A 12,916-nucleotide genomic window follows, 5' to 3' on the forward strand; every position below is an offset into this window, starting at 1 on the left:
CTCCTAATATTTAAAAGGGGTGTAATAGTAGTACATGTCTCATAAAATTATTTTAATAATTAATTGAGTTGAAGTATGGAAAGTATTAGCACAGTGGTTGGTTTATAAATAGAGAGAATGCTCAGTGAGTGAGGAAAAAAATTAGTGCACGTGCCAGTGGGAATGAAGGAAGACAGTGATTCCAAAGTGATGTACAGTGCCATCTAGCAATCATTTGAAAGTGACCATTTCAGCATCTTTTATAGAGAAGAGCTAAGACAGACATTATGTTTTCAAAAGTGCTGTGTTGTCATCAAAACACTGGTCGTGGGTATTGCCATTCTAATCAGTGGTTTCTTCTATGCCACATTTCTTACATTTGGGACATAAAGATTGGCTTACTTTTCAGTCTTCACAAGCATATCCCCTAGACCAGGGCTAAATCCTCTATTTATCTGGAACATTTAGTGGAGTGTCTACCACAGAGTAAATGCTCAAGGCAAGTTTGTTAAATTGGAAAATCTTCAAATCACAATCTAGTAGCACAAAATACAAACATATCACATACTTTAAAAATGCACATAGATGCCTATTAGGTATAAATGTATGTGTGTGTAAATTAGTGCAAAACAAAGACAACTCAAGGTAAGACAACCACACCATTGAACCAACAGTTACATCTCACGAGTGTTAGTCTGAAGTCTTCTCTCAGATGTAGGTGTAATTCAGAAGATTAGCTCTTTCTACACAGGTCTAATGTTCACGAAAGATCCTTTTTTGGCTTATTTCTAGCTAGAAACAAGACATTGGACACCTCCCCACTGTAGCTCGTTAATAGAATCATTAGAAGAGTCAGTCTACATTGCTAGGCTCGTGGAGGTTGTCACATTTTTGTCTATGTTACAGAGAAAGGACAAACAGATACCACGAATTTTGAAAGAACCATTTTCAAATTTCACTCTGCGAGTTTTCTTTCCTCTCCCTTATCCACAACACGGTGGAATATATTACACTTCCCATGATTCTCTATACAGAAATCTGAGATGTTTCTTGAATGAAATTAGACAGGTCACACATCTTGTTTTCCATTATCTTCTGAGTCTGAGTGGAACAAGTTTGAAATTGAGGCATGTAAGATACAAAAGTCTTCTGACTGGAAGTTTCTAAGTTGAAGTTATTTTCTACAAGGTGTGAGCAGCCGTCCTGGAGGACTCTGATGTCAGAGAATAAACAGGGGGCTGGGAATGGGCACAACACTGTTGACTCATCAGTCAAAAACACGACACTCTCTCTTTTTTTGATGGAGGTGACCCCTAAATAATAGACAGATCTTTCATCATTATTTTCTTCAGGGAAATTTCCCTCAAGTTTCAAAAGTTCATCCAATCCTTCTGAGAATGTAAGATGTGGTGAAATTATATTGGGATGCTGATCTGATAACATAAAAAATGCCTGCGTTTCTATCTCCCATGACCTGTTAGAGAAAGAACCCTTTGATAGAGTATTCTTGCTATAGACGCATTTGCTGACTGAGCTATTTATAAGCCCTTGCTCTTCATCACTTTCACTTGGTTTAGAGTTGCTGACCAGAGTGGCATATTTAACAGAGGGTTGTCTCCTGCGTTCATCCTCACAGATTATCTCCGTGCTTTCAGCCTCAGAGAAGTTGGCACTACTGCGTTGGTCACTGAAACAAACAGAACCCTTTTCAAGATCTGGAGTTGTCAAAAGTAGAGAGACCATAGTTGGTGGAGCCATCTTGTGTTTATTTTTCCATGATGTATCAATACTGATATCTTCTGAAATGGTTTCAGGCTCCAAAAGAAGAGGACCAAAAGTCACTGATTCTGTGTGCTTGATAAAAAGATGCTCAAACGTTTCTGGCTAAAAGAAAAGACACATTTTAATGCTCAATTGTATTATTATTTTCTTGCTTCACTATGACATGCTTGCAGAAATGGAAGTGTGAAAGGTTACTACTAAAGGACATAAGTCAACCGCAAATTAACTACTTTTAGACTGACAGATACATCATATGGAAGAGGCAGTCTAAGAGAGTGTTTAAAAGTGGGACAAGACTGATTTAGGTTTGAGTGGTTCTATTTCTACGACCATGGACAAGTACACTAACCTCTCTGTCCTTCAGTTTCTTCACCTGCGAAAATATGTTCAGTACTTACTTCACGGCATTGTGGTGAGGAATAAACAGTCTGAAAGTGCTTAGCTCTAAATAAAGATTGGTTATTATATTTGGAAAGTGCTATCTTCCGAAAATTCCTAATATTTTATAGCAAATTAGATTTTCACAAACCAAAAATTTAAACCCTAAATTTAAAAAGTCAATTGAAATAAAATCAAATGAGCAAAACAACTTGTCCAAAGAGAGATAATATGACTACTCCATGACATAAGATATGATATGAAGGTAAAATATTTGTGACTGACTGTTAAGAATTTATCTGCCTCACATTATATTGAGAATCTGTTTGAGACTATCTGAAAATAAGAACTAACAACACCTATTTGTTGAAAACCATGAAAGTGAAAGAGATGATCACAGACTTGTAAATTCCTGTTCCTTACAAATAACTTCATATAAAAATACATATTATGGGACATGTGGAATGAAGACAAAGACACAAAACAAATGCACATCATATTTTTTATAAGAATGGTGGTTACATCACAACAAAAAAATCCTGCCAAGCAGCTACACAGCAAGAATCCGTGTGCAAAAGGCTCGACTCTTACAATGTAAACACACTGAAAAAATAAATGCAAAATAAAGAATACCATGGATACATCACATTGAAAACTTAACGCAACTAAATGAAGTGCTGCAGAAAATGTGTTCAATTTGTATGTCATACATATAATTGAACTTCTGAGCTTTATAAATTTTAAACTAATAGATTGAATTCAGATTTATGGTCTGAAATAATGATATACCCAACTGTTCTTCATAATGGCAAATATATTCCATATAAAAACACAATCCATTTAGCATAGTTTTGGATTCTTAAGTGAAATATACTGGTGATTATAACCATAAAAGAATAAATATACCAAACACTAAATATAATAAAAATGAAATAGACTTATATAGACATTAAAATACTGCTAGTGACAAATACTGTGTTCATACAACCATTTTATGCTATTCTATGAACATCATATATGAGGAGAAAACTGTTTCTGTGCCTATTTTCTTTCTGAAAGACATCAATAATTAAGTTTATGACGTGCTTGCTCATTTTGTTTTTTCTTAGGGTTACTACTGTATATGTAATGAATTTCTTAAAATTTAAATGAACCTATAAATGAAGATCACCAAATAAAGGAATTACATGCTACCAATATGAAAACAAAAAATTCACACACATAGCCCATAGCATGCAGTTAAGCTCACATATGTTCTTCTAATGATGTGTTTGACATAGTTCACACTCTCTAAAACTTCATAATTGGTAACTAATTATTGATACCAAATATTTTACCTGTCTTTGAATGCATTCAGATAGAGGATTTAACTAATAATTAATAGGAAATCATATTCCCATATATGACTGAAATATAGTTGAGCAGTGGGTCACAAACCTTTATTAAAACTATGTTCATTAAAAAATCATTTCATTCACTATATGCATCTAATTTTTTGAGATTTTAGAACAGACTGAGCACATATTAAATATGTATTCATATGGTAGGAATTGAAGAATATTCTGCATAATTTCACACTTAGATTTTTTTCCATGCCAATGACATCTGTTAATAGTCAACAAAGAGAGAAAAGGACACATTCTTCCTAATTTTTAGTGTTTTTTTTACATTCAAATAAAACTATGAATGAAATCTAAATATAAGTGATCCACATATAGCCTAAATTTGCATATTACTTGGGTTCATCAAGCAGAGGCTTTGGTTTAGTTGGAACGTGAGCTACAAGCACACTTCGTATTCTAAATTCATAGAAATAGCAGGTGGTATTTTTTCAGGAAAAAAGTCCTGTCCCCACCATGAACTACTTGTAAAAGCTCCAGAGAGTCTCCCTTGTTGCATCACTGCCCACTTCCCTGCCTGCCAGAAGCTTCAGGTGGTTCAGCGTAAACAAATTTAGGCAAGAATCTTACAAGGAGGCTGAACTGGTGCTGATGCTTTTCTGATCTGGGCAGTCTGACCTGGATATGTCAGGTCATCCTGATATGAACCGTAGCTTCCACTGGCCTGTGACCAGCATAAATCATAACTTCTGGCTTTCTTTCAACTGAAATGGAAGTTAGCACTTAAGCCATTTTCAAGGCTATCAAAAACTGAAATTTCCAGATTGATCAAAGTTAGATATACATACAAGCTACAAGACATTCAAAAGAATGCCCAAATGGGCCAGTTTGTAGGCTGAAGTGTCTAAGAGAGAAAGGAAAATGGAAAAATTTGGACACAAAAATATAAAGTAAATACTTTTAATTCACTCTGTAACTAGAGTCATTGTATTTGCAAAGCTTTGTGGGAAAGAGGCAGTTTTCAACTAGTTTGGGCATTGTTTACTACATATTTGATGATATCTAACAGAAATGTGGTAACAGCAACAGTCATAATTTTTTAATGTTTTATGACCAGACAAATGATAAATCAAAAGCCAGAGATTATGAATATTACTTTTTAAACTTTAGGTGGCCTGAAAAGTAATCATACATCCAAAGTGAATTAGATTCAGACCTATATCTTGACCCCAAATTTACCCATCTATTTTAAGTTCCAAATCAATGTAATCCACCATATTTTAGTTCTCAATAGTTCAAACAAAATTTGTTTAGATTTTCTCCCCTTCTTCAAAATGTAAAAATCTTCTAATACTCTATAGAATGTTGGGAAGTTGGTACATTGGATTCATCTGTAGTAATCATGATTAGACTTCAAAGAATGTCCGTTCTCTGTTTAGATAAAATAAAACAAATAAGAAAGCAAATAAAGGAAAATAAAAAAATCACTCAGCAAAAGATAAAAGATTTCAAACACATTTTCTGTTGGGCATGGGCTCTGGACTATAATTTCTTGTGTTATATTAAGGTAACACATCTTTTTATTAGGAAAGCATAAAATTTGGAACTAAGGTGGCTTCTTCCACTTTCTTAATGCATGCCTTAATATCACACTTTAAGGAAGAACAAAGAGCTGGAAAAATAAAATGGGGGTGGAGGAACAACATCAATATTTCAGAGTTTGGAACAAGAAAGAGTAAAAGAATAGAGCAGTGAAAACAAAAATCAAGAGACAGAAGAGCTGAAAAAGTGAAGAAGAATAGAATTACAGAATCATTATCATGATTTTTTTAATCTAGAAAAAAGATGTAAGAAACCATCCGGTCCATGTTTCTCCCTTTTTTTAGACAAATCAATTGAGGCTTAAAGTTACACAGCTAATTAGAGCAGAGTGAGGACCCAGACTTAGTTCCTTCTTTTCCAACAATCTTTCTATAACACAGTGGAAGATGAAAAGGCATCGCAGACATGAACAGGCAGGAGAACATGTTCTTTGTTTTGCGTTTTCTACTTGCCGCCATGGATTTGAGCTGGATAATTTATACTCTCTTCTGGGTCCTTATAACCCAGAGGTATACGTGCAAATATTAAGAAGAACATGAAAATAAACAAAATCTAAGCCATATTTTAGGCGAGTGAAACATACACTTCTAAGCCCAGTAACGTGCACTTCTAAATAGAACTTCTAACTTGAAAGTGCCCCAGCTCCTCCACACTTCTGCAAGGCCTTTCTAGCAATTTCAGGGATGCTCTGCCTCAGAGCGGTGGGGATGGCGTTCTGGGAGTCCACGGGTGGCTGAGCTGCTTCTGTGGAGGACTGGAGCAGGCTGAGGAATCTAGGATAGTCTCTGAATCATCAGGAAAAATCCATTTGAAAATTTTAGCTTTAACACTCCTAACGCAGATTGCTGAGTAGAGTACACTCTTGTGAAGATTGACATTAATGTAGACAACAAAGGAGCAGGATTAAACCAAAAAATAAATAAGATGATTCGGATTTAGTGGAAAAACATAATAGATCAGGCAAAAATGCTAAAGAAAAAGGTTTAAAAAAACCAAACTGGTTACAGTCTTTTAACCACTGTGAAATTTGAATTAGAAGAAAGGCAAGGCTATCGAGCCACTATGGCACATTTTCCTAGAAGAATTCTACCTTTGTTTAAGATTCTGATTTTTATTTTTATTTTATTTCTAAATTTTTTTTAAGGTTCTGATTTTTAAAGTATCAAGAGAAATGGTGTAGAGGAGTGTTCTGGTTCAGGATGGCAGATTGAGCATATGTTTCTCCCTCAACTCTGTAGAGTCTCTGTTAGAATGCAAGTACATGAATAAATCAAATATACACCCACTACAAAGAAGATCCTCTGGGAAAGCTAAGAGGGAATGAGATTTTGAATTCATTTCTAAAAGATAGAAAACAACTGGAAGAGTGTAGACGAAAGAAGATGAGCAAAGGAAGCTACAGACTAAAACATCTCCAGAGTGGGCTGCAGCTGAAGAGAAAGCCACTTTGCCCGGTTGAATACAGTGGAGATGGTGGCTGAAGAAGTGGCAGGTAAAAACGCAGGAAGGAATGAGATCTGAGGCTGAAAACCGAAAGCTCTGCATATGGAATGGGGTTCTTCTACTCCTGCTGCGCAGGGAAGAGCCTTCATATAAGAACCACCCTCCACACCCAAACTGAGGTTCTGTTTTCAAAAGCAACTGAGGATATCTGGGGAGGAACCGAGCAGCTGTGGGGGATTAGAGTCTATGGGCCCTGTCTACCCATTCAGGAAAACGATCCCTGCCTACATTCACTGGGCTCCCAGTCTGTCTGTCTACTGTTTCAATCTTAAACAGGAAAGGGAAACAAAGGATTATCAGATATTTGGGGAAAGTCTGAGATAAAAAAAGAATGGCCAAGACAAACAAGAGGAAAACATGTTGCTAGCAGAAACAGAGAATGCAGGGAATAGAAGAAAAGGGAATTTTTAAAACAAATAAACAACGATCCTCTAATTGGTATTTCTAGTAAGATTTAAGAAAATACTGCATGCACAACACCAAACCAGAATATTTTGAAAAAGAATACTTGGAAATTTACAAATATAATAGTAAGTAAAAGTTCAACAGAAGCACTAGAAGAATGGGCTATGGCAAGGTCTCCAATGTAAGACAAAAAGACAAAGAAACAGAACAGATTAGAGAAGAGATAAGAAATATAGAAGATCTATGCAGACGGTCCATGATATGCAGACATCCAATGAATACAGATTCTAGAAAGAGAGAACCAAAGAAACAAGAGGAAAGGAAATTACCAAAGAAGTCCTATAATTTCTTGGAGTTGACAGGAGACATGGGATAGAAAGTGTCTTTAAATGATGACCAAGTTAAATGGCAAAGAACCTCCCCAGACCCATCACTGAAATTTTAGGACATCAAAAATGGGGGAAATATTTTAAAAGCGAGAAATTTGCAAGTACCCCATGAGGTGTAAAACTCAGAATGGCATCTGACTTCTCAGAAGCAGTACTGCATGCTAGATGATAAGGCAGGAATTGTTTCCAAGTTCTGCTGGAAAGGCTTGTTCAACCTAGAAATTGATATTCCACCAAACTATCAATCAAGGAAGGCACAATAAAGAGAATTTCAGGCATGCAGAGCCTAACCTATCACACAACGTTTCTTAGGAGGTTACTTAAGGATGTAGTTAATCAAGAAAGAGGAATCTAGGAAACAGTATTCACTAGAAACCAGTTAAGGGAAAACTCAGAATGATGGCTTGTAGCAATTTTAGAAAAGGACTAATCCAGAGTGAAATAGGAGGGCAGAGGGTTTCCTGGACAGCATGCACGGGAAAAAAGTCTCCATGAAGAAGCTTATATAATAGCAGCACACAGAAGCTTAAAAAATAATTTTAAAGAAGCAATTAGAAACTCCAAAAAAAAAAAAAAAACCAAAAAAAAAAATGCACAAAAACTAAAAATGAAGCCAACTAAAATTTGATCAACAGGTGGAACGTTTCTAATATATTTCTTTTTAATTCTCCTGTGACATTGGAACCACCAAGAAGTGTAATCACACTATATTACTTGGTTCAAGGAACAATATTTACATGCTCATAACAATGCAAATGCAGTTTAGTGGTTTTCTATTTTTTAAAATGAACCCATAGACAAATTTATAGCATAGAATATGTTATCAACCCTGACTTAAGTAAAAGTGTAAAATGATAGTTTACAGAGATGGGGAAGGGGAGGGAGAAGTGGAGGGAAGGGTGAGAGTGCCAATGTCTTTATTTTATTTAAATAAATAAAGAAATCGTCTCTATTTGATGGAACAAGCAATGGAGTTTAAGAAGATTTTTCTGAGGTTGCAGAGGTGATTACTCAAGGAATTGAAAAAAGTGACAAAACAATATGTGTTGGGAGCACGGGGAAAGGAGAAGGAGGAAAAGTGTGTGCATGAGGAAATCCTCATTACGGCCAGAATTCAATAGATATGTCTACACTTCATAGTGACAGAAGCATTTTACTATTAGAAATATAAAGGTGACTTGCCGGAAAAGTTAAAAGCAAACCATTTAAAAGTAACGGCATTTGAGAGGAAGACTAAGGGTAGGGAGGAGTGGAGGAGGAGACCACACTTTCCAATCAATGTTCTTCCATGTGATTTCATTAGTAAACCACGCACACGGTCAGATGGTAATTCAAAAACTTTTGTTTTTTAAATAATGAGAAATATCAAGGCATACATCCCCAGAGAACAAAGAGACATACACAACCATGTTTCCTAATAGAAAAAAGTTTCAAACAACTAAAATATCCATCAGGAGGGGAATGGATATATGGATTGTGGTATAGTCACAGGATGGAATACTACAGACCAGTCCAGATGAGTGAACTAGATTAACTATATTAACATGGAGAGATCTCAGAAAACAATGCTGAGAAAAAAATAATTTTTGAATGATATGAAAGGTATATATTAACATTAACAATAACCAAAAGTATTACTGTTCATTGGTCCTGGATACACACATGCAGGTGTGGGAAAGTACAGAAGCACAGACTAGACAAACACATAGTGCATTCTTGAGAGTGGGAGCCTCTAGGCAGGGAAGGAGGGACCATGCCTAGTGAGGGGAACAACAGGGACAGACTTGATCTGTAACTTTTATTGATAAAAAAAAAATGAGGCAAATATGAAAAAATGTTAAGATTGTGTTAGTACATAGGTGTTTTTATATTATTCTATTTTTATGTACTTATCTTTAAAGGGTAAAGGAAGTGAAACATACAAAAGAAAGAAGATGAAGGGGAAATTATACTGGCAGGATTATTTTTAATCACATAATGGCATCATCCTATTCTTATCAGCAATGTCTGACATATTGTAGTTCTAAACAAACGTTTTGTTTTGATTTTTCCTTTAGAAGATCTCAAAATACTGGCCTTTTTTTGCATTTTGATTTACATATTTACAGGTTTAGTATGGATTTAGATTTATTATACACCACAGGGGTCGAGAAGGATAGCTTAAAAAGTAGAAGAGATTAATTTTAAGGAACATTTTAAAAATCAGGTTGGATGTCTAGGAATTATAGGTATAGATTACTTTCATAAAAACCAATGTTCAAAAAAATCTGAATTTAGAGAACAAATTAAAGGAAATACATTATATAAAAGTCATTACCTCCTTAAAAAAAAACCCTATATTTGAATTTTTAAAAACAATGGGCTCCCACAGTCCGTTTGCTTTGCAATACATTGTGGAGTTTTTGCTTGTCTTTTTCCTTTCGTTTTAGAATTGGATAGACCACATTTTGCTGATCCAGTCATCATTTCATGGACATTTGAGTTGTTACCATGTTTTGGCCATTATGAATAATGCTGCCATGAACATTCACGTACAAGTTTCTGTGTGGATACATGATTTCATTTCTATTGGATATATACCTAGACGTGGAATTTTGGGGTCATATGGTAATTCTATGTTTAATTGTTGAAGAACTGCCAGACTATTTTCCAAAAGGCTGCGCCATTTTATACTCCCACTGGCAGTGTATGAGAGTTCCCATTTCTGCACATTCTCACCAACACTTACTATCTGTCTTGTTGATTATAGCCATCCTAGCTAGTGTAAAATGGTATGTTGTGTTTTTGATTTTCATTTCCCTAATGGCTAATGATATCAAGCATATTTTTATTTGCTTATTGGCCATTTGTGTATCTTCTCTGGAGAAATGTCTATTCAGATCCTTTGCCCATTTTTTTATTGTGTTAAAATGTACATAACATAATTCTGACCATTTCAACTATATTGAAGTGTACAATTTAGTGACATTAAGTACATTAAGCAATACACTGTTAATATGGAATTGATGGCAAAGGTATCAGTTTGAGCCAGATGGACTTGGGCTTGAACAAAGGTTTCTATACGTACAGGTTGGATGATCGAGACAAACTATTGAACTACTCTCAGCCTCAGTTTTGTCATCAGAGAATATAAGACTATTAGGCCTATGACAAAATTAAATAAAATAATATGAATATGAAAGCATAGAGCAGATAGTAAATTTGCCTTGCACTCTTTAGTAACACAAGGTAAATTATACTGTACTATTTTTCCCTAAAAAAATAAATATTAGTTATTTAGGAGATTAAAGCAGAAAGCAAGATAAAAAAAAGTTACTGAATTTTAGAAGAACTTTATCACTAATAAAATCTTTGAAATTATATTCTTCTTCATGCTTCAAATATTCCCATTATATTCCAAAAACTGATTTATTCCTAATTGTGTTACTTGTGTACTTGGTAAGCCCTAGTAATAAGCTAAGCATCTTGAGGGCTAGTTATGCTTAAAGAATATCTTATGAGATCATAAAGTCAAGTATTTGCACAGCAAAATATTTGTCTTACAAATAAGGACATACTCCTACTGTAGGTATCTTAAAAATTCTACACACTTCTGGGCCGGCACAGAAGCGTAGTGGTTAAGTGCATGCGCTCCGCTTCGGTGGCCCAGGGTTCGCAGGTTCAGATCCTGGGCGCACACCGATGCACTGCTTGTCAAGCCATGCCGTGGCGGCGTCCCATATAAAATAGAGGAAGATGGGCACGGATGTTAGCCCAGGGCCAATCTTCCTCAGCAAAAAGAGGAGGATTGGCATTGGATGTTAGCTCAGGGCTAATCTTGCTCATCAAAAAAAAAAATTCTACACATTTCTTTAATTTACCAGAACCTGGGGAAATTTGGTGATTTCTCATTCTACTTGTATATAATGTCTGTCGGATGATCTGCTGTGGCATCATGCTCATCCTCAGAGAGCGGATGAGAGACAGACGTACAGCACCAGTCCACAAACATTCACTGATTCAACCTACGTCCCCCAAGGGGTTCCTCTGTCTCAGGCATTTTCTGGAAAAGGGAAAAATCATTTGGTGCAGGTTCAAAGTGCATTTTGCTGAGGTGGACCTGATCACTTCCCTTCCCTGGTAAACACTTAGAAACCATTTTCCTGGTGGTTCACAGGGGAGATTCCAGAGCTTAACATGTTGAAGAGAGAGTGTTTCAGCTTCTCTTAAAGAGACAGAAAAATGGTTATTCCCTGCATTACTATACGTACATGGGGAAGCTTTTAAAATTTTATTTAGATAAGTATTTAGATTTTTTTGACAAAAAACTCTCATACTAAAAGAAAACTCATATTTAAGAAAACAAATCTCTTCCTTACTCGGTCTTCTAATCTCCCCATTTTCAGTTTGTGAATGTGCTAAGGTCCTTCCTACCACATGGCTTTGTATTTGCAGGTGGCCTCGCCCGCACTCCACCCTCCACCACAAAACCTAATTCACGAACATTCATCTTCTAGATCTGAGCTCAAATGTTGCTTTCCCGTCTTCACCTGCTCACCCGCACCCCACACCCTAAGCTCTTAGCACACCGGGTCCCTTTCTTTTATAACACGTAGCGTACTATTACTACATACTATATAACAATATTATTATATAGTATATTTTATTATGATTTATTTCCATTATAAATTGACTAATGCTTAGCTTTCCCACTAGACTATACACTCCAGGAGTTTCTGTTTTTCTGATCATTATAATCCCAGGGCCTAGCATAGTGGTAGCACAGGATAGGGATTCAATAAATAGTCCTTGAAAGAATGAATGAAATGAATTAATGAATGAATTTAAAAATGAATAAATTACTTTGGAGAGAGAAAAGAAGACAAGTTCTTTCTATTCCGCTTCCCACCCAGCCACTTCTACGACTTCACTGTCTTATTCCTCGATAGTAAGGAGAATCTCTTAAAAATTTGCTTTCAAAGAGCCAGCAACATCCTAGGCTTACTTACTAGACTGACTAATACTCACTATCTGCTTGTTGAACAAATGAATGATGGCAAAAATTATATATAGCTGAGATATCACTATAACTACAATAACTGTTACTGTATGAATTCATAACGAAAGAGAAAGGAGAGGAATGAATATCTTACTAATTGAAAAAGATCAGCAGCTCTGTTTTAATGAAAGGAGACTCCACAGCTCATAGTGAGCAAGGGTAGAGCTGAGGAGTGTACAGGTGTGGGGGTGGTTAGACTCAGGCAAAGCGAAGTTTCATAAGGGGAATGACCATATGTAAAACTACACTGCTGTCTCGTCTGAAGATGGGACAGTGTCTCTCTTGCTTAGATTACAATTTAAGCTTTTGCATTGTTATGTCTACAATAGTACATGCTTGCCCATCCATTCATTGACAAGCTGTAGAGCAGTGTTTTTCTAACTGCAAATCATAGGCCATTAGTATGTGAAATCAATTTAGTGGGTTGCAATCAGTATTTTTTTTAATGTAATAAAATATTTAAACAGAGAGCACTGCAAATAAAACTGTTCTGAGCATAC

General features: G+C 35.7%; 2 protein-coding genes across 3 annotated transcripts in view; both read right to left on the bottom strand.

The window, feature by feature from the left end:
• Positions 1-334: 334 nt before the first annotated feature.
• LOC147918099 (leptin receptor-like) lies at positions 335-2,943 on the bottom strand. Its single transcript, XM_087418084.1, has 2 exons — positions 2,929-2,943; positions 335-1,863 (listed from the first exon to the last, which is right to left on the bottom strand). Exons 1-2 carry the CDS (start codon positions 2,941-2,943, stop codon positions 1,006-1,008), a joined length of 873 nt encoding a protein of 290 aa, XP_087274210.1. The 3' UTR covers positions 335-1,005.
• LOC101387308 (leptin receptor) overlaps positions 2,628-12,916 on the bottom strand; it is a 77,072-nt gene continuing 66,783 nt past the window's right edge. For both annotated transcript variants that reach the window (XM_087449347.1, XM_087449340.1), the window contains exon 20: positions 2,628-4,910. In XM_087449347.1, the coding sequence (XP_087305473.1) occupies positions 4,893-4,910 (18 nt within the window). In that variant the 3' untranslated portion in view covers positions 2,628-4,892. The remainder of the gene's footprint in view (positions 4,911-12,916) is intronic.

The sequence above is a fragment of the Ceratotherium simum genome, chromosome 2, assembly GCF_057802395.1.
Source record: "Ceratotherium simum simum isolate JZ-2026a chromosome 2, ASM5780239v1, whole genome shotgun sequence".
NCBI classification, from domain to species: Eukaryota; Metazoa; Chordata; class Mammalia; order Perissodactyla; family Rhinocerotidae; genus Ceratotherium; species Ceratotherium simum.